The 21390-nt window shown below is 39.3% G+C and overlaps 2 protein-coding genes across 2 annotated transcripts in view; one reads left to right on the top strand and one right to left on the bottom strand.

The window, feature by feature from the left end:
- The first annotated feature begins 1870 nt into the window (after window positions 1-1870).
- On the top strand, window positions 1871-14112 carry dap (death-associated protein). The gene is made up of 4 exons (XM_028004899.1): window positions 1871-2085; window positions 3513-3609; window positions 9487-9529; window positions 12499-14112. Exons 1-4 carry the CDS (start codon window positions 2031-2033, stop codon window positions 12616-12618), a joined length of 315 nt encoding a protein of 104 aa, XP_027860700.1. The 5' UTR covers window positions 1871-2030; the 3' UTR covers window positions 12619-14112.
- Window positions 14006-21390, bottom strand: part of ankrd33ba (ankyrin repeat domain 33ba) — a 21259-nt gene continuing 13874 nt past the window's right edge. Inside the window, exon 6 of the mRNA XM_028004898.1 lies at window positions 14006-20222. Coding sequence (XP_027860699.1) covers window positions 19677-20222 — 546 coding nt within the window. The 3' untranslated portion in view covers window positions 14006-19676. The remainder of the gene's footprint in view (window positions 20223-21390) is intronic.

The following is a 21390-nucleotide window of genomic DNA, read 5'->3' as shown; positions in this document are numbered from 1 at the left end:
ATGCTCATAGATTCTATAAACCTTTTCACAAGGTTTTATGAAAAGGAAGATATCTGCTTTAGATACTATGCATTAATAATAAGAAATAAATAAATCCAAAAAAAAAATTTACTTGTTGTGAAAATGATTACAATTCAAAACAAGGAAAATCAATTGATATTTAACTCTATTTTTTTCTAAATTGCAGTACAGGCTTGAACCTTGAGTCGAGCCTTTCCACTGAACCTTTTCAATGCAAAGGTTCAATGCATATTAATTCGATGTAATTTATTGAGAATGTGTGCGAGTAACCAACACAAAGGTTGGAATTATACTGAATTGGAAGAAAATGGTAAATGTTTTTTTTCTTCAATGTAAAAAAAAAAAAAAAAAAAAATCTGAAACGTGTGGCATGCATATGGCTACTACTCCTTTACTCCTTTACTATTCAATCCTGAAATAAAATCCAGTAGGAGTGGCCCGTATGTTTATATAGTATCTTGTCTAGTCCACAGATTAATCATTCACACACACACAGACCCCCCCCCCCCCCGCCCCCCTCACACACACACACACACACACACACACACACACACACACACACACACATTCACGCACTACTAATGGTAAGCTATTATATTGTAGTCACAGGTGCCCAGATTGACAGAGGTGAGACTGCCAAGACTCTGACCCCCACCAGCAGAAGAGGCGGATGAAGTGTCTTGCCAAAAGACACATTGACAGAGACGGAGTGGGGGATCAAACCGGCCACCCACCATTTACAGGAGGAACTACTCGCTATCACTCCAATATAGTAAGTGCAGGGATAGTTGTAAATGAGTTTAAAACAGGGCCAAGTTATCAAACAGTATTCTAAGCTACTACTCAGTACAACTGGCAATCTAACATACGCTCATCCACATAAGCTGAGAAAGATCTTTAAACACAGAAACAATCATGAGGCCCATGTTATCGCTAGAGGTCATGCAGAAATTGGTTAATGTTTGGGATTATGGGATTATGGAGAAAAACTACACTCTAAATCTGAGAAGATAGTTTTGATATGTTCTAAAAGGACTGGTAGAGTGGTACTATGTAAGTATTGGCTTATAAATTTTATACTTAATTTACTTTTATATAAATTTGAAAAATAAACCATTTTCTCCTCTCACTTCGTAATCATACATAATAATTTGTGTTAGTCCCAGTAAGAATGTAACAAAAGAAAAAGGCACTGGTATGAATACGTTTTCAAAGCTGTAGGGTAGTAATGAAGTAGAAAATTATAATAAAGCTAAATAGGATTATTATTACTTAAAATGACTATTTTGCAGAGGCTGTACAGTATAAAGTCAATCTGAAGCGAAGTAGGTTTTGGTTTTCTGTTGTGCCATTTCATGTAGCCTATATGGAACTTGCCAAAACTAATCAAATATTGCAAAAGATAATCAAATATCTGATATAATACTTTGTTTTGTTGTTTAGTTTTTAACATTTTAATTTGAAACTAGTTACGCTTTTGTGTTGAGGCACAACTGCCAAATGCGTTGTTAATACCAAGTTTACTTTGCCCGGAAAATGATTTTCAGGATGTTCCGCTTGGGATTCTTTAAATGGCACCTAATTTTCTGTAAACAATTAAATAAATGCTTTTTTTTTTTTTTTTTAAGAGAGGGTGCAATTGAAAACATCTATCTTTATTAGGTTTTTTATTATTATTATTATTATTATTTTATAATTTTTTTGCAAGTTGTTTTTTTTATCAAGTGCAAAAAAAAAGTCTTTCTTTCAGACGGGCGCCTCAGTTTTTCTTTTTTTTTTTTTTTGTTTGTTTTTTATAAAGGCGCGTACGTACGGCTATACGTCACCGCGCTTTTGCACGGTTCCCCGTGACGTCATCACGCATCGTTTCTAAACAATGCTCAGGAAAAAGCCACGTTGACGATACAGACTGAAGAGTAGTGGACAGTTTTGAGGCAGAATAAAGCAGAGATTTGCTTTGTTTGGACGGTTCGGTTCCTGCCGGCAGCAGACTGCACATCAGAGCAGGCATGTCGTCGCCCCCCAAGGAGAAGGTGGAAACCAAAGGCGGACATCTCCCTGCAGGTAAACTTCCCTGTCTGGTTGGGCTGCTTTTTTTTTTTCCCCCATTTTTAAATGCTTCCTATAGACCCGAGGGCCCGCGTTTCTGCAGAGCCTTCAACCAAGAATCACATGATTCCGGATATTACTCATGCAATCCGTTGTGCTGGCAGATCCCCGCTCTTCACACATCCAGATTGCGTGCTGTAATGATCTGCCATATTCCTCTGTTTTGCTAATTTCCCTACTTCCTGATTGGCCTCAGATCTTGCAGGATAACCCAGAGAATGAGCAATCACTGCGAGACGTTGCAAATCTTTAAATTGCGGGGCTGAGATGATATGGATAGCTGCGAAGCAGGCTCAAGGGGAGAAAAAAACAACAAACCCAAAACGATAAAGCATACGTGGACAAGAGCAGTGTGGCAGTGGGCCACAGCAGCTGCTGCAGCGCTGGCTGATATCACAGTATGATAAAGAATGGCCCTTGGACCCGACCTGTGATCAGTACGTGCCCCATAAAGAAAATCCGGGTCACAGTGTCTCTGTTATTCGCAAACATGCAGGTTTTAATGTGTCTGTGTTTACAAAAGGAAACCTAGTAAAGTTAAAGGGCGAGGTCAAGTTGTTGTTTATTTGCCAGAAATATAGTGTCTTCTGTCGTTTTAATTTTGCCATCATATGGTTTTTAGATTATCCCAAATTCTTAGGTTGCAAATTTCAATGCAGATACGTTAGTAAACTTTTCTAAAGTTGTATTTCATGATAAATTATTTCATGTAAAAGATGGCTCCCAAAGAATGTTTACATGATACCAGGATCATAAAGTTAAGACACTTACAGCGTTTTAAAAGAATAAAATTCTAGTGAAATGTATGTTGTTTTTTTAATATTAGGTCTTGAAATCATAAACCATATCTTTGACCTTGGAAATTTTACTTTTTGGGGGTTTTTGAATTAAAGCTTCAACATGATGTTAAAGAAAATACACAGTGAAAAAGTTTCCAGTGTTGATGTTATTGGAAACTCTCGAAACTAAAAGGTACAGAAGTTCATTTTGCTTTCATTTACCAGTCACAGTTACACCAGTGACTGCTAATCAGTAGGTAAGCAACAGGGACACAACTGGCAGTCAAAGAATTACCAACAGCAACACAACTTACTGTCTAGTTAAAGTAAAAACTTTGACAATTTTGCTAATTCTCAAGACGCAGTTCAAGTGATAGACTAAAAATGTAGGTTTTCAGCCCAGTAAAGTACATAAAAATACACAGTTGTGCTTTTAAAGTGGTGTAAGTGTGTGGTTCATGGACATTGGATTGCACTCAGAATCTTCGACAAATGTCAGACTTCAGTTTTGATAAACCTGTGACGCATTTAGTGTTATTCTGTATTAGAGTCCTGCTTGTCGTGGTGAAGTGTCGGGGTAATTTTTGCATGTGTGTGTTGCAGTAAAAGCAGGGGGAATGAGGATAGTGCAGAAACATCAGCCAACTCCTGCACCAGAGCCGCTTCCGAAAGAAGAGGAGGAGGAGTACGTCAGCAGCAGGCAAGGCAGCTTTGCTTCTTACAGATACATTTTGACAGAACGTGAACATTATAAACCCACAGAACAAATTTCTTAGTGATTGTGCAGCAAAAACCAAAGAAATAGGTGGCTGGTTTGGTCTCATTCAAAGGTGCTTGAAACATTAATCATTGTTAAAAAAGTGTTAGTACAGCAAAGTTGCAGTATCTATTTAGCAACAGTTATGTATGCTTAAGAAAAATGTAGTCTGTGTTTAATGTTAAAATTAAATAGTGACACTCATAACAGCACAAAAAAAAAAAGATTAACATAAACAATTTAGTTTGCTCTCTATGCCCAGGACCTTTGGAGATGAAGTGAATGTTCAAGTAAAAAATATGAGTGTAATCAGCGTCGGTGAGGACAGGAACTGGAAAGGACTGAGATCATTTTTTTTCCTCTGATTACTGTAAGAGCTAAATATTCACAACACTAGAAGCAATTCATTTTAAATTCTTAGAAAAGAACCACTAACTAAAATAACCTTTTTTAGTCAGAGGTTCTTTTCTAACTAAAAAAAAAAAAGAAACACCTTAAATTATGCTTTTTTTCTTTCATCATAGAGGAAGGTTTTCAGCTTTGTCTGGTAGAAGTCCTTAAAGTGACTCCTATCTTGCCAAATGGAAAATACGCACAGGAATGATAGAAAGTCCAGAGAAATGTGAAGGAAAACAATAAAACAAGGACATACAGAGTGCTCTATGTAGTGCAACTATGAAGTAATGTATATACGTTCACAATTTCCTTCTTATGAGATGCTAGTGAATGTATAACAGATTGAGTAGATGTTCAAGCAAGGCGTAAATGTGGTGATTTGTAGGTTGGTAATCAAACACAGGACCTATAATTGCTACTAAGCAATTAGCAGCTTTCTCTTTTCTATAAGCCGGGCTGTACGCATTTTGCTCTGGAACTTTTTTTTTTTTTTGCCCTCTTGCTTGCTAATTTAGTAAACAACATGATTACGGCATAATTACTGCATTAACACGAGCAGCCTATTCAGCAGTGACTTTTGTTTGCCGTAACCGGCCTTGTTTTGCATGTTTTACATCACGCAGAGTCCTTTACGGAGCAACAATCATCGCTCCGCTTCCGTGCCTGCAAAGTTCGGCTTTTGTTGCCTTAAAACATTTTTTGTTCCTTCTGTTGGCTGGTCACAGCTTTCTGTTTGGTAGGTGTTGCTGCGTGCTGCTTCTGATCTTCTCCAACAAAAACTCCTCCTCTCTGAGCTTATTCAATATTCATGGGGTCCCGTTAGCTACGTGCATATTGGTACAGGTGCTGCGTTCACACAACGTGTTTGTGTGTGTGTGCGCGTTAATGAGTGGTGATAAATGGCAAGTGACAAGCACTACACAGCAGAGAGCAGGGTTCAAGAACATTGCCAACTGTTGTGAAATTTTCTGAGGCTGATCTTCACAGAAGCAGCGTTGCCGACCACTAACCTGCCTGTTCTTAATCCACTCTGGTTGTTCTTTGAGTGTTTTTCTGTAAATTACAGCAAGCATGTCAGCCAGTGTTGTCATTGCCAGTCATTAACTACCTATTGTCCCAGTTTTATTTGTAGCAGGACGAGTGGCAAAAAATAGACATCAGTCTAAAATGTGTGTCTGCATGGAAGAGGAAAAAAAAAAATTAAGGATACTTTAGTCTCAGAATTTTGATTATAATGCAGATGGGCACCTGGTTCCAGGCGAATTAACTTTCTCGAGGAAACGTTGTCGAATTGAATTGATTTTCTTATGCGACCAATTAAATTTGGAATTCTTTGTTAAAAAAAGAGTGGCTCTATCTAGCCACTGTTCAGTAGTGGCTAGATAGAGAAAGAAAGGAAAAGCAAACTTGAACACTTGGTTTCTTTTTTTAACAGCGTGGTAGAGAAGAGGTTGCATTGTAAAAATGTCAGAAGGACCTTAGTCAGATCGGGGTGTGGCAGCTTTTCCATTCCTGTAAATACATACTTCCTTATTTTGAGATGCTTGTTCAGAGGGCAAGGACTTATGCCAAGTGTATGAAAAATGTGAGGCTGCCATATGTTGTTGTTTTTCAGTTTTAAATTTGCCCTGAATTTGTGATCTTTGGCTAAAAATAGTTTGACTATGATTTTTATGTTAGCAACTGTTGGTGTTCTTACTGTAATGTGGTTAGTGAACTTAATCATTTTGCTTAGGGGGGAAAAATAAAACTTTCTGTGTTCATTCTCACTTTATGATTGAATCAGGCTTAAAAACAATATCAGGTAGGAAATACACTCCAGAATCCCATAGATAGGTACTTTATTCGCACTTAAAAACCACCAATATCATGGCCACATTTATTGCCACACGTTGTAAAGATCTGGAAAATGCCTTCAGTTCAATTCATCTTAGATTGAATATTGAGTTTTTGGGTTCATAATATATATAACTGCTGTTGTCATCACAGAATCAGAAGAGAAAATCGTTCCTGCAGCCGTGTAAACAAATTAAACATGTAGTAGATCATAATCACAGAGGAAGCCCCTCTCGACTCATCTTTTTGCCTGATAAACTCTTCTTGATTTTTCAGCCTTAAAAAAAAAAAAAAAGAAAACACAGCATTTGCTTCACCGTGATATGTTTATCGTTTTTTACCTGAAAATTACCTGCCAGCATGTTCCCAGAACATAGGTTGAGTAACACCACGCAGCCAGTGAAACTCGTGTGCGGTGTGCCTTTGTCACACTATCTAGCCACAGAATCGGAGAGGAGGTGAGGCGGGGGGTTGGTGGGGGGTCTTCTAGCAGGTGTCTGCCCTGTAAATTCTGCGTCAGAAGCAGGCAGCGAAGCGTCATAGTCAGGGGAACCCCCGCTGTAACCAATCTAAGCGACATGGACAGACAGGCCACAGAGGGAGGGAGGGAGAGATGGATGGATGGAAAGATGGATGAGGGATTATGGTGGGGAGGAGGATTATTATTATGGCACTGGGAGTGTCGTGAAAATATTGTAGATATAAATGTGGCAGGTAAGTAATGGGGGGGGCGGTTGGGCTGAAGAGTGGGAGAAACGCACACAGGAGACCCAGGAGAGAGATCCTGCTCAGAGGCTGTCGGATGAATTTGCCACTCAAACACACCAGCAGTAAATCTGCTGCTCAGTCGAGCAAAGTGTCTTCATTTTCCTGTAGAATATTGCCAGTCGATTGGTGAGGAAAAGCAAGAACTAATCAGTTTTTTTTTTCTCTCCACCGTTTGTGGAAACGCCTATTCAGGTGCTTCTGAATAGGCCTGAAAAGATTAATCGTGATTAATCGATTGTCAATGTAATTGTCAACTAATTTAGCAATCAATTAATCGTTAACTGGACTACACGTACTCAAAAAATTGCCATTTGGTGGGGAAACAAAATTGCATTTAAGATAAAAACACCATTGTCTGTAAATATATTTTAGCCAAAATGTTTTAAGTGACATAGGTTTAGATTCACCCTGTTCACATTTACTAAAGGAATTCTGATATTACATTTTAGGGAATAAAATGTTTATTATAAAAAGAAATCATTATTTATTTACATCTTTTAATGTATTTCTGATATTGTATAAAAAAGACTTAAGTGGTTAAATTAAGTCTGTAGCGTGTGCAATTATTTTCATCTGATTAATTGATTAATCACCAGAATAACAGATTAATCGATTACTAAAACAGTCGTTAGTTGCAGCCCTACTTGTGAACTTGCATGCAGCCGCTATGATAAAATGTTCAGTTAGCTGACAGCTCGTGGTGGAAAAAAAAAAAGTTGCACAGAGAAAAAGAAGAAAAGATGGGAGGAGGACAAGCAACAGGCATCTGTTTCCAGGGCAACCACCACCTCGCCCACGGCAACAAACTTCCTGCTCTGCTGAAGAAGAGAAAGATGAGGGGGCAGGGTGGGGTGGTTGAAGCTGGGGCTTTAATTCTAACAGCAGAGAAGGAGAGAAATACCGAACAATAAACTCATGCTCATTTTACCCTTTGTCTTGTTGGTTTAGATTTGCTTTGTGTAGCTCTGTCTTCTTCTTCCCGCCTCGCCCCCCCCCCTCTCTTTTGTTGTAAACTCTTCCTCATCGACTGTGACAGTGCAACTCCCTTAATGGCTGCAGCATGGCTCTCTGCTGCCCCCTGCAGCCTCGTGCTTCTTCGGAAAAGCTGCCACGTCTTCCTGGGATCATAAAACCAAAACCGCAGAAGATTGTGGTCGGTCTCTAACTTTCAATGCCTGTCTTCTCTTTCACTCAACTCTTGTTTTATTGCATCGGCTCAGAGAGTAAATGAAAAAATGATGATGATCATCTGAAGATTTTGGGAAGGTATTGAATGTGTTTTTATGTTCTAAAACACCCACTACCACTCAAGTTTGCATGCAGTATTTCTGGGATATATACTGCAATTAAAATAGTCTTCTTACGGCTTGATTAGTGAGTTAACATACTGTGTGTGTGTATTATTCTTTCAGTCAGCTGTCACATTCGTACTGCGAGCATATTCCTTTTGCCCGCCTGCAGTTTAGCTCACACGTTCATTCGCATAAACAAATAGAGTAAATTGCCAAATATGCACTTATTTTTCTGACAGCACCCGACGTTTTCCCCTTAGCTTGAAATGTTTCAGACTCTGAATTTTTTTTTTTTTTTCCACACCGACGCCTCGTGGAGTCTTTTGCATGGACAAGGGGACATTTGTGCTGTTTAAATGCCATGTCTTAGCTAATTGAATTGCTAATAAAGAGACACTCAACTTCACATTTTTGACAAGTGCCAAGCCAGTGCAAGATTTGTGAAATTCCAACATATGCAGCCATTGAGTTTTTGCCAGGAGGTAAATATTCTCATTAATACGCGTAGCAGGAGGCTTTTTTTTTTTTTTCTTATGCCAGGACATTAATTGCAGAGATCTATGTTAGACCAATGTGAGAGAAACACTTAGTCGTGGAGGAAATTCAGAGTGATTAAAAACAAGTTCAGTCCATTTCTCCATGTAAACAGCAGATGCTTTCAAAGGTCCAGAAGTTGCAACTTTTCATCTTTTAGGTTGTTGAAAGGCGAAAGAGAAAACATTTTAGTTGAACTTGTTTGCTGCTGTACTTTGTGTCTTTGAGGGGAGTTTGAAGGTGGCTAACTGTACCCCCGCCGCCGTAAAATTAGACTGCACTCGTTTGTCACACCAAGGTCGATACTCACTTCAGGTTCCGCCTTCCTCCTCCTCATCTTTTTCTCGGCCTCCATCCTTTTTCCCCTCAGTGTGTGAGCGAGTACTCGCTCCCCTCTCTCCTTCAGCCTGTTCCATCTTCTCTAACAGTCGGTTATTATAAAAGCATTTGGCTCCCTGTTCTCACTGCCAGCTTCCTTTTCCCCCTTTTCTGCCTCCCGTTTCTGCTCCGACCTGCATTTGCACCTCGTGTGCCTTCTTTCCTCCCCTGAATGTTCGCCTTTTATCCCCCACCTTCCACCTCTTTCAGTTTTTCATCGCCCTCCTCCTCGTAGCTCTCCGTTTCTCTGGTAGCGTTGGTTTTCCCGCTGCTTCTCCTCTCCTGTTCTCCATCTGCAGCCTGTGAAAACCAGCGTTTGGCCAGAATGAATGGGGGCTATTTAAGCTGCTGGCAGGTCCATCCGCTGTGTGACGGCGTGTGTGTGCGTGTGTGTGTGCGTGTTTTTGCTGCCAAAGTGTGTAAAACTGCAGGTGTTTTGACAGCTTGGAATGTCCGTATTTTGGCACAGCGTCACAATGGGGTTTTCTACATCTAGCCGGTGGGTGCGCTTGTGTTTGGATTAGTTTTACTTGTAACTGTCAGACTTTCTCATATTTACTCATTCCAAAACCATTTTTCTTAATGAAACTCTTATTTGTTTTTTTTTTCTTTTTAGCCCTCCGAAGGTCCCGGTGATTGTTTCTGGAGTGGTCACAAAGGTAAGACTTTTTAGTTAAAAACAGAAGGCTGTCCTTCTATCCATCCATCCTCATCTCAGTTTAAATCGGTTCTATTGATGGAACCCAACTATTCAAGCAGTTTGTAGACTTTAGCTGTTTGTATTATTATTTTGTATTTTTTTTAAGATGGTGCTTTGAATCAGTCCAGTACTGCCCTCCTCCTACGTGCATTTTGCATTCATGGTAATTCTTTCTGTTTTTAATGAATGCATTCAGAATCTTGTCATGAATCTTATTTTTAATCAATGTTATCAAATATGAATCTCATATTCTCATTATAGCTGTCTCACCAGGAGCAGTGTCTTGTTCTTATTGGTGTTTGTGCAATATAAGATGCAATATTGTCAAGAGGAAAAACCAAAGAAAAATAAAATGAATGAAATCTACTCTGACCACCAGTAGATTTTAAAATAGGCATCATTCACCTGGTGATTTTATTCTGGGAGAGGAGCGGTACAGGTTAACCAGAAAAGCTCAAAGGTTTTGAGAATCAGTATCGAGAAAAAGTCTAGGATTTAAAGGGAAGCACAGATATTATCAGTCATATTGGGGAAAGAGTGTGATCACATGAAGATGTGATAGAATCTTCTTGCTGGGCAACCAAAACGTGAATTTACTTTTCTGCAACAAAGTTTTTCTTCTGTAAATGTTGAACGTTACTGTGTTCCTCGTACCACATATATCTCTGTGTCTGCCGCCTTTGTTTTTTTTTTATTGTTTTGTTTTTCTGCAAAGGTTGCTCTGCTTTTTTTATTTCCTTTTGTGTTGGAGTGTCCTTGACAGCCAGGATGGCTCCATTCCCCACCTTTCCACGTGCCTTCTGTCAGACCAGGCGGATTGTTTGCGGAAGATTGCGGCGATATCAGAATGTGGCAGGCATCCCATTTATCCCTCAATCCTCCTCGAGCCTTCCCATTCGCCCCTATCGCTGCCATCAAACCTGCTGGCTAGCCGTGCACAAAGCCCCAGGAAAGCCTTTTAAGGGCTAAGTGAAACACTTCTGTGTGTGTGTGTTTGGAAAAGTCCACCGCTAGGTGTGCACGCGTGTGCGTGTGTATGGAGTTTTTCCGATATGTTTATAAAATGTTGTTCTGCCACTTTCTTTCACAGTTTCTTATAATAGCCTTGATTTTATGTTGAAGGATTTGTACTTAGCTAATTCATGCATTTAATTGGTTTCATCTCCACCTACATCTGTGCATCAGCTGGAAAAAGAGTTAAAAGAAAGCTTTGAGAATCAGATGAAAGAAGGAGGACCGTTGGAGGTCAATTCAATCTCCTTCTTTCGCTGTTAGCGGTGGGCTTACCTCTAAATGAAGAATACACACACATACACGCGCTGTTAAACTACTGCGCTGCCACATTAGTAGTACAAACTCAACACTTGCATATGAAAGGCCAAACATATCTCCAGCAAAGGCTCTGAGAGAAGTTGCAGAAATTTGATTAAAATAATAAGTAAATTTCAGTAGTGATAAAATAAGTTTTAAAGAACAACTTTGGAAGGAGAATTAAAAATCTCTAAGAGATTTAAAAAAAAAAAAACTTGAAAAAAATAAATGAAATGAGGATTTTTGTCATGATTGTATTAAAACGCTGATTAAAATTCTGTGAACAAGCACATCCCTACTTTGATTTAACAATCATGGCCGCCGGCGTTCGCCGAAGTAATACATAAGATGTAGTTGCTGTGCAGATGGGTTATTCTCCTCATACTCTTTGCTCACTTTAGGGAGTTCCTCAGTGTTATGTGTGTTTTAGGGGAGAGCTTTAAAAGTGGGTCAAACAGTACACCCACTGTCTGCTGGCAAACACACCTCTAAATAAGTGCTTATGTTGACACACAGAGGATGTTTAACAAAGCACTCTCTCAAGAGCACTCAGCATTCCTGTAGAGGATGTTTTGTCTATAATAGTACAGTTTCACACACATGCACAGTCTTGCAGAGCGCTGTTTTTTTTGTTTTTTTTTTGTGGTTATTGCCAGTGATAGCCAGTAAGCGTTCTCCACTGCCAAACATAGAAATAAAGTGCAAATGAGTGTCTTATGGGTTCAGTTTGAGCCCTTTGGAGCCATTAAAACAGAGTCCAAATTTCTGAACCCAGCTCTCATGCAAGTTTTATATGCAAGTCCTGCAGAGAGTTTACCCATTCTGTCTGTAGCTGCAGACGGGGAGAAAGTGAAGTGAGTCAGGAAGTGGCTGGAAGCAAGTTTGACCCTTTCCTGTGGTTGACTTTAGATTTGGAAGGGGTGAGTGGTAGAGGTGGGCAGAAAGTTAAAAAACATATATCAATACCAGGTTGGTATCGGTAGTGGCGTAAGACCCATGCTTCACCAGTCAGACTCCATCCTACCACCAATCAAGCACTGGAAATTGTAAATGTTTATATATATTTATTTTATGTGATAAAACTGATAAACTCTAAATCAGTGTGGGGAATGTTCTGTCGTTTTTGCTCTGCTCTTGCCATGAAAGTCATTGATGGAGTCACAGACAAAGGCATTACACATTTTCTCGTAGAGAGATATATCCGCTACTCCTGAAGAGAATAAGAGCGTTAAATCTTGAGCTGGAATAAAATGTTGTTTGTACCCATTTTGAAATGTTATATATATTTTTTCCATTCAGATTCTATGCACCACAAATCTGGAACAAACTTCCAGAAAGCTGCTAAGGCGCTCAAAAGGCTAAAAATCCACCTGCTTAGAGCTGCCTTTGGTTACCTGTAATTGGAACATTGATCGATATACCTGATGTGTATTTGCTTGATAATTTTGATGATGGCATTTAATTAAATGTAATGTCTACTGCTTGTTTCATAATCGGTTCCTGGATGGCGTTTTCATGGTGTGGAGCACTTTGAGCTGCCTTGTTCCTGAATTGTGCTGTACAAATAAACTTGACTTTAGTGTTGAGTGCATCCCTGACTGACCCTGTTGTTTCCAGGGCGATAAAGACTTCACGCCCGCAGCCGCTCAGGTGGCCCACCAGAAGCCCCAGCCTGGTGTCCCCAAGCTGCCGCCCGCGCAGCACATCAACCAGCACATCCACCAGCCCCGCAAGTGAGTGGGACCAGCAGGCTCCAGCAGCTCTGCTTTTACTCCACCAGCCAGCCTTCCCAATGGAACACGTAGGATGAAGATGGTTCCCAACCAGGGCACAGACCTCTGCTAAATGATCCCAGTAATTTTTTCTTTTTTTAAAATTTGCTTCTTGCTTTACATGTTCGAGAAATGTTTCAGCAGCTGATGCCACATGTCAGTGCAAGTATCGTAGAAGTCCTGCTCGTGCCCTGCACTCGGTGCCGCACTACTGTTTCTGCACTTTCATGACCTGACCTCTCCTTCGCAGGGATTGTTCAATAGCTCATCAGTCTTAACTTGAAATATACTGAGCTTTTCTAGCAGCAGCGGATGGGGGAAACAAAAATGATTGTGGGTTTAGCTCTCTTCGAGCTAAAACAGCCAATCACAACCGAGCAAACCCAACAACCTCAGCGGAGCCTCGGCTCCAGGATTTCCTCCAGTAAACCATATACACCAAACAAATTAATGCAACACATCATGTTGTCACATTTTAACTGCAGAACCAAACAGTGTATCAAAAATAAACAGAGAACGTCAAACTAATTACTGCATAATAGACAGTATTAACCTATCAGAGCATGTGCAAGCAATTTAAGCGCATTATGTTTGTTCCTGTGTGCCATTTTAATGCAAGAAATCATAGAAAATGGTTTAGTAGATCACAAAATTGAGCAAGAACTTAAAATCAACATTGATGCTATATACTGCTTCTTTGTTGAAAACAAAAAAGACAAGAAAAAAAGCACAATATCTATGATGTCTTAGCATTTGTAGCTTTTGGACCATTACAAAGCCCATTAGATTTATTCCCATTTAATTATTTCTTACTATTCGTATATAGGCGAGTTTCAACGCCTCATTCCAGTCTGTGTTAAATAACGTCTATTTAATCCACGGTACAGCGGAAATGATGCCAAAAAAAAGTCAAAAAACCTGAAGAAAACTTCAGCTTTTGGGAAACAACTGAAGGATGCTTTGTGTTTGGTTTAAACATCAAACAAGCCGTTTATTGAGTACAGAGATGAGCTATCAGGTAAAGGTAATAATGCGCTAACATTAGGATAATTACACAACATTCCACGCATCAGTTTGCTAAGAGAATAGCACATTTGTTTGGGCTGCAGCATAAAGATTTATTTGAATATCAGCAGCAGAAACCCCATAATTCATATTTAAAGAAATAAAACCAGATCACTGCTATTTTTTTTTAATTACTCATTTTCTTACAATTAGTCAGTTGATGCAACACTAAGGTTTGGGTTTTCAGAAAAAAAAAAAGTATCTTATCATGAAGAAATCATTATCTGTGTTCATGTAATTAAGTTGAAAAGGTTTCAGCTTTGTTCTGTGCTTCTTTTTTTTTTTCTTTTTTTTTTAAGTGAATCACTTTAAATGTCAAAATCTTGAGTCATTGAAGTGGACTTGGGTGTTAGGTGTGGTTGTCGTAGTAAATAAAGGTTTGGAAGATCTTGAATGAAACCTTCAGCTGGTTTTTATTCATCTGCAACATGGGGAAAACTTTTCACAATTCAGGCCACAGATGTTTAGCACATTACAAAATTTCCAGTTGGATAAAGTTGGGGCATTTGGTCTTGAGGAAAAACTCCACCTCATCCGACTTGATGCATCATCTCAGGTTTCTCACCTGGAGCATCAGGGCGTCCTGTGGTGAATTAGCGCTCTGCACTGGGGGATAAGGGCTCAGGTGGCGCTGTGAAATGAAACAGAATCATCTCTCCTGGAGCTGTTTTCCCCTCCATACACACACACACGCACACACATAAAGTGTGCACCAGGTGTTGGTGCATGTAATCCATCTTTACACAAGCATCTGCAACCAGGTGTTCTGTCAGCTTATGTTAGGCCAATAAAGCAGTCAGTGCAGGCTGGGGGGGGGAGGGGCGAGCCTCGATCTGCACACTGAAGCTCCCCAATAAAGCAGACCCAATCTCCTTGACTGTCTCGTCCTCTGCCAGACCTTATTACGCTGACTGGAAGAAAAGAGTCGGACGACGACAGGCATGCAAAGATGTATGCTCCGCATTACAGAAATCGCCCTGTGCACAAAACAACGAGCCTCACTTCAGTGCTCCGTCTGGGCTTTCTGTCGTTCACCTGGATTTCTCAGGTAGAATGTCAACCGGACCGATCAGTGAACAGAAGAAGCTGTGAATGATGACATTTATTTTCTGTGCTGTTTAAGAATCGTAGTAGTTTTCACAATGGCAGCGGAGAAAGTGAGCTAAGCGTTCTTGGTCACTCTTCCAAATAATGAATTAATATTAACAGCCGTCTCGTTCAGCTGGGCACTTCTCTCTTCACAGTGAGAGATGGTTGTTTATGTCGCAGACAATTTTGGGTAAGCTTCATAGTCTTGAACTGGTGCATTAAATACGGCACGGCTAAACATTAGCGACTGGGTAAAATGTAAAATTTAAATAGAATTCACACCTCCAGGAAGGAATCATTTCTCTATAACTGAGGTTCCAGACTCTCTGTACAAAGTGAAGTGTATAACAAGGGGCTTTTTTGTTGTTTTTTTTACCAGGCTTAACATTTACATTCATACTATAGAAAGGTCCTGAAGTCCTCCCAGAATATTTGAATTTAATTGTGCAAATAAATATAAGGTCTTTGTCCGCTGAAATTGTTTACAAATTTGTCAGCAAAGAAAGCAGGTTATGTCAGTTTTTCCTTCTGACTCTTTAAAAAATATTAAGAAAAAGCTACAAACTCAAAATGTAATTCAAGTTAGCCTCAGCACCGAGTCATTTTCATTTAGAGCCACTTTTTCACATTAGTCCAGAGTCTACATCACCAACTGTTGGCCATGTGTTCCTGAGGAACATTAAAACTGGCTTCAGCCAGGCCAGGCTGCTCTTCTCTGGACAGGAATCTGTCCACCAGCGCTTGGGTTTACTCAATCAGCTGGCAGAGGTGGAAGCAAAGATATTCACTCGGATCCACATATTTTATTTTTACTTTTTCTTGCTTGTGGATACTTTGATAACGCACCTGGGATAAAATGTCAGAGTTATCATGACATTTTGCCTCCAGTTTAACCAGAACCATCTGACACGGTGTTATCCCCAGCTTCGGGCCAGTGCTGCAGCACTAGCTCATGAAGGTGCAAGGTTGGATTTTTTTATTTATTTTTAAAAAACTCAAAGGGAAAGATTTTCTTTTCAGAGCTGCACTCATCCAAGTGTCCTTCACATTTTTTTTTTTATCAGCACAGCCTACATTTCCCTCAATGCACACAATTTAAATCTGCTATTTTTCATGCTGATTGCAATGTTAAGACAATCATTTATTCATACTGTTCATTAGGAAAGATCTACTTCATTTTTGATTGCATCGCAGCAATTATTCAACCCTCGCAACCTCGGCAGATTGATGTAACGAATACGGTTTGTGCTAAAAGAAAAAAAATTGGTTAAATAATAATGAATACAAGTATAAGCAGAATTTACTTTTTTTTTTTTTTTTTTTACAAGAAAGCTATCTTATTGGGTAGTCTACATTTAATCAACACTCTTCCATCACTGTTTTTTAATTAAACTCAGTGGATTTATATTATCATCTCTCTGTTTTCTGTAGTCATCAAATGTTTATCAAAATTAGACAAGAATGTTTACATTATTCTTTATAATTTGATTGAAACTGACAGCAATCGTTGTATATAAGCAAAGAAAATGCTTGGTTCAAAAATAGTTATTTGAAATCAGCCTTTCTGATAGACGCACAACAGCTCCTTGTGAAATTATTCATACCACATGACTTCTTTCATTTTATCAGTTTATTACCACAAACTTCATTTGGGATTTTTTATCCGAGAAAGCAACACAAAATGGTGTGCTTACAAAGTAAAAAGCAAAGGATACACAATGTATTTTACAAATGTAAATCTCAGAAATGTGGCTTAGATTGTGTGTTGCTTTCTGTCCCCATGAAACAATATTTTGTAGAGCTATGTTTCCCTGTTATTACAGCTTTAAGTCATGTCCTGGTTCTCTCTCTCTCTCTCTCTCTCTACCAGTTCTGCACATCTAGAAACTAAAATGTATGTCTGAATTTTTAAAAATGCACAAGTTGAGTCACTTTGGATCAGAAATACTTGAAAAAAACTCTATTCTCTAGTCTTCCAAGTGGATTTGTGTCTGGACAATTATGCACAATGTTGTGTTGGTTTATCACACAACATGGCAAGACATGGGACAATTGAAATAGTATGAATACATTTAAAAGGCATTTGTGATTCTCCTTTAAGAATAATAAAATTATATATATATATATACATATATATATATATATACAACCCAGCAGAGGGCGCTAGCAAAGGATTCCCCCTCTGAGTTTTGAAGCCTGGACAAAAGCGATCAGTTTGTGTCCAACCACAGTAAAATCAGGTCACAGCCTGAATCACCACAGTGTGACATAACAGCTGTCACACACTGACAGGAAGGTTATTTTGCTGCATCTAAATTTCACTGAGAGATTTGGGTTAAAGTGGGAGAGTGGGAATAAGAGGAGGGGCTGCACGGAGGGCTAGAGATGGATTGCTGACCAAGCCAGTGACGCTTTATAATCCCAGGCTGGAATCTAAGCCAACAGCTGTTTGAGACACGATGACCTAAATATTATCCAATGCATTCAGCGGCTAATAGGTTTTGTCTCGCTCACTAACGTGTGAATCAGTTTATTTCTCTGCATTATACTAAATAAAAAGTGGAAGTCACGGTAAAGCCAGATGAAATAACAATAAGCGTATCAGAGTTCATCTGCAAATGAATGTCGCTTTAGTTCACCGTCAGTTGAAGTTCTGCATGTCAAAATAACTTGTGATTACCGTCCACAGTAGCACAGAGTGTATATTTCAGCACACAGCATTACTTTTATGGATTTCGTTAATCCTGAAATGTGCTGTCTGCTCATCTTTTGTCTTGTTCAGCTGATTTCCTTTGGGCAGTGTCTAAGCACATTGCCACTCTGAATTCAATGAATTTTGTTTGATGAAAACGTTTGGCCGTGCAGAACCCTTGTAACCCCTTAGCAACTCATCACCATGTATATTAGACACACACTCTTGGATGGCACTTAAACCGCAATCGCCGTGAGGAGTAAGGACCGTGAAATTGTGCTCTCAGAATTCCAGCCGATGTTATATTGCAGCTCTGTGTGCTTAAATCAAGCTTATTTTTGCCCCATTATTCTAACTGTTTTAAAGTTCAAGCAGCAAAGTGACCTCATGCGGTTCAATGGCTTGTCTGGTTTAAATCAGAAGCTCAATTTGTCAGAAACGGCTCAGGTTGATACTAACAAAGACTCGGCTGCTAATTTTAGATAATTTCAACATTTCCAGAATTTTACATGTTGGCTCTAACAGATACGTACTTGGTTTAAATGCCATTTAGCACAGTGAGTAGAAAGCTGGCTTTTACTGAAGGTCCTGGCATGAGTCTAGCTGGATATTTGACCACTCTTCTTGTAACAAATGATAGAGCTTATTAAAATTGCTTAGTTTTCTGGTCCGGATGCCATCTTTAGCATAGTTCATAAGTATGCAGAATGGTGTTCAGGTTTTACAACAACACTGAAAGGCTGCAGAACAAAACATTTTTTATGTTGCTACTCACATGGACTAGCCAAATCTGGAGAAAAATGGTCAGGTTATGGTCAGGATGGACAGTTCAGCTGATTGGACACAATAACAGAAAGATGGTTCAACAGAGGTTAAACTTTAAAAAAAGAACTATGTAATAACTGTGTACCAACAGTTAAGCATAGTGGTGGTATCATCATGCTAAAGGTGGACTTATGAAAAAGCTGGACTAATTCTTCAACTTTACATCAACTGAGTCAGAGAGGTGCAATCAGATTGAAATTGGAATACATCTGGTTGTTTCAACAGTTCAATGATCCAAAACAGTGAACTGATCTGAAATAGATAAAGCAGGCTAAAATGAGCTTTTTAAACTCTTGTATTAAGCCAAATGGAAAAATGATGGAACAAGCCTGAAGGTCAAGTGTATCTGAACTAATTTAGATAACTTCACAGTCATGTCCATAATGACTGTATGTTACTTTTTTGACACTCTCTGTATTGTGATTAAGTTCTGTTTAACTATCTATAAGTAGGCAAAACAGCACTGCTGTTGACATAAAAGGTTTCTTACTTTCAATTGCAACACATTTGATTCAATCATGGTGAGCAAAAAATGTTTATTTCACATCATCCATACCCTGCATACCCCAACGTCACATATCTCTCATTGCATAATAGTTTATCTGAAACATAAATTTGGTTTTGTCTTGTAAACATGTGGTGAATATTTGAATGTTTTATCTGATTTTATTGCTTTAAAGTTTTTTTTCCAATAATTCTGCCTTGGACTCTAGAAAACACGTATGCAAAACAATGTCCGCATTGAATAAAAATACCTTCAAAAGCAATCATATCTCTAGTACAAAATATATATGTATGTATTCAAAATACATTCAGACTAAGGCTTTAAAGCAATAAGCATTCTAAAAATATATATATATATCCTGCAAATGCATTTAGGTCCTTGTATTTGTGTTTAAATTTCTCAGCCGACACAAGACGCTTATCCGTAAATGTTTCAAAGACATGCTTCCAGAATATTGCCATCCAGGTGATTCCTCTTTCGAGGCAGGAAGAGATGAACGTGTTTCTGCGGTAGGATTGAATGTCTCTTCATGTAATTTGTTCTAGAGGCTAAAAACTAAAAGTGCATTGCTGATGCGACAACTCAACAACTCATCAAAACAAAGTGTTGGCCGTCCATTTGAAAGCAATAAATATTACAAAATAAATTATCTAAGCACAAGTTAATGTACCAGGTCTGCTGGGTGAGTCTCTGGCCACAATAAAGCTCTCAAAGTAGTGTTTAAGTAAAGTGTCTCTATGTATAATGTGTTTGTTCAAAATATTCCATCCAAATCTTTCTAGCTTCATGACCTGTCCAGGTGTTGTTGTTGTGAGGATTGAAAAGAAGCTTCCCTGAGGTAATTGTATTATTTCCTTTTCCCAGCTGCGATGTGTCTCCTAGTAACAGCCTCCAGCCTTTTTCTCTCCGCTTCCTCAGCCTTCCTTCTCTCTTCTTTCAGCTCCTTGTAGCGCCACTTGGGGATCTGCAGCAGGTTCCCCCCTCCGTCTTTGGCGCTGCTTTTCCTCCTAACCGGTTCCGGTTCATAGGTGGTAGAGGGGGCCTTTGAAATCCTCACCTTGGGGATGCTTAACCCTGGCCTGACGCTGCTCCTCCTCAGCACCATGTGCAGTGGCAGCAGGCTGGTTCTCCGCAACTCCAGGGCCTGCGTGTGAGAGACCATGCCCAGGCTGGAGCTCCTGTGTCGAGGCACCACTCTATGGACTTGAAGGCTCGACCGGCGGTCCTCTGAGTTCTTTGCCACCAGGGTGACCCGTGAGTTTTGGAAAAGTTTGCGGTGGCTGTCCACCCTGTCGGGGTTGGCGCACAGGAGCTCTTTGGCACGCTGCTTGCGGACAATCTCTGGGACTGCGTAGCGACGTTTGCCCACACTTGGAGGACTGTCGGGACACACCTGAAAAAAAAAAAACTGAGTGTTTTATGATTAGTAGAAATAGCTGTACAGTATGTAGAATAACACAGCACCAGTGCAGAAGCATCAGTCATAATTCTGGGTATTATTTTTTTAACAAGGCTCAATTACTCTTTTGTATTTTGCTGTACCGGTAATCCTGCATGGATAAACTGCTTATGGGATAATGACGGAATTAATTATTTTCTGTCATTAATAAGAACAGAGAAATTATTGATAAAACTAAAAGATAAATCAGACCAAGACTTATCCTTTGAAGTCTAATTACCTCAATTCTTTAAGCAGGCAGCAGGAAAACATAAATTTTGAAGGCATGCTGTATATATATCCTTCCTCCTTATGAGCTAATTGAGCCACTTATCACTGTTTTTAAAGTGCCTGGCAAACATATTGAAAGCCCTTGAACATTTTCTTCTTTTGTGACATTACAACGAGACATTTCAGGGACTTTTTATTGCAACGCAGAAAATTAATGTCTTGTGGAGGCAAAATGATTCATGTTTTTCAAAATTGTTTCCAAATAACAATGTGAAAAGTGTGGCAAGAACTTTCATTAATCCTGCTTGGTCGATATTTCACAGAGCCACGCTTCACATATGGCTTCAAGTATGGCTTCAAGTATGGCCTCTACCAGCTACAAGCATCTAGAGACCAACATTTTTAGTCATTCATATTTGCAGAAAAGCTGAAGGTCGATTAGGATTGATGTTATCTGACCAGTGCAATTTCTACGTGGTTTGGGGAAATCTTTAAATAGGACTTTTTATGGCTGCCTGTCAACAATAGCCTTCCTCTGTTTGCTAGTCTTTTTAAAGGGCAGATTGGTAGACTGCATAAATAATATTTATTCTATCAACACATCATCTTATCTGAGCTGTGATTTTCTGCAGCTCTTCCAGAGTGACCATGGACCTCTTGGTTGCTCCTCCCATTCATCCTCTCCTTTCAGTTTGTCTGGGTAGGTTTAGAGTGTGTTACTCCTTCTATTTCTTGAATAAATATTGAATACTGTAAGATGTTCAAAGCTTGGGTTATTGTAATATGACCTAATCCTGTTTTAAACATCTTTCAAAAATATTTTCCTGACCTCTCTCCAGTCTTACACTGATAGTGTTTGTTCTCTAATGTTATCTAAGAAAACTTTTGAGGC

Source organism: Xiphophorus couchianus, chromosome 21 (genome assembly GCF_001444195.1).
Source record: "Xiphophorus couchianus chromosome 21, X_couchianus-1.0, whole genome shotgun sequence".
In the NCBI taxonomy this organism is placed as follows: domain Eukaryota; kingdom Metazoa; phylum Chordata; class Actinopteri; order Cyprinodontiformes; family Poeciliidae; genus Xiphophorus; species Xiphophorus couchianus.
The sequence above is the reverse complement of the archived record's forward strand: the minus strand, read 5'-3'. Positions and strand labels throughout refer to the sequence as shown.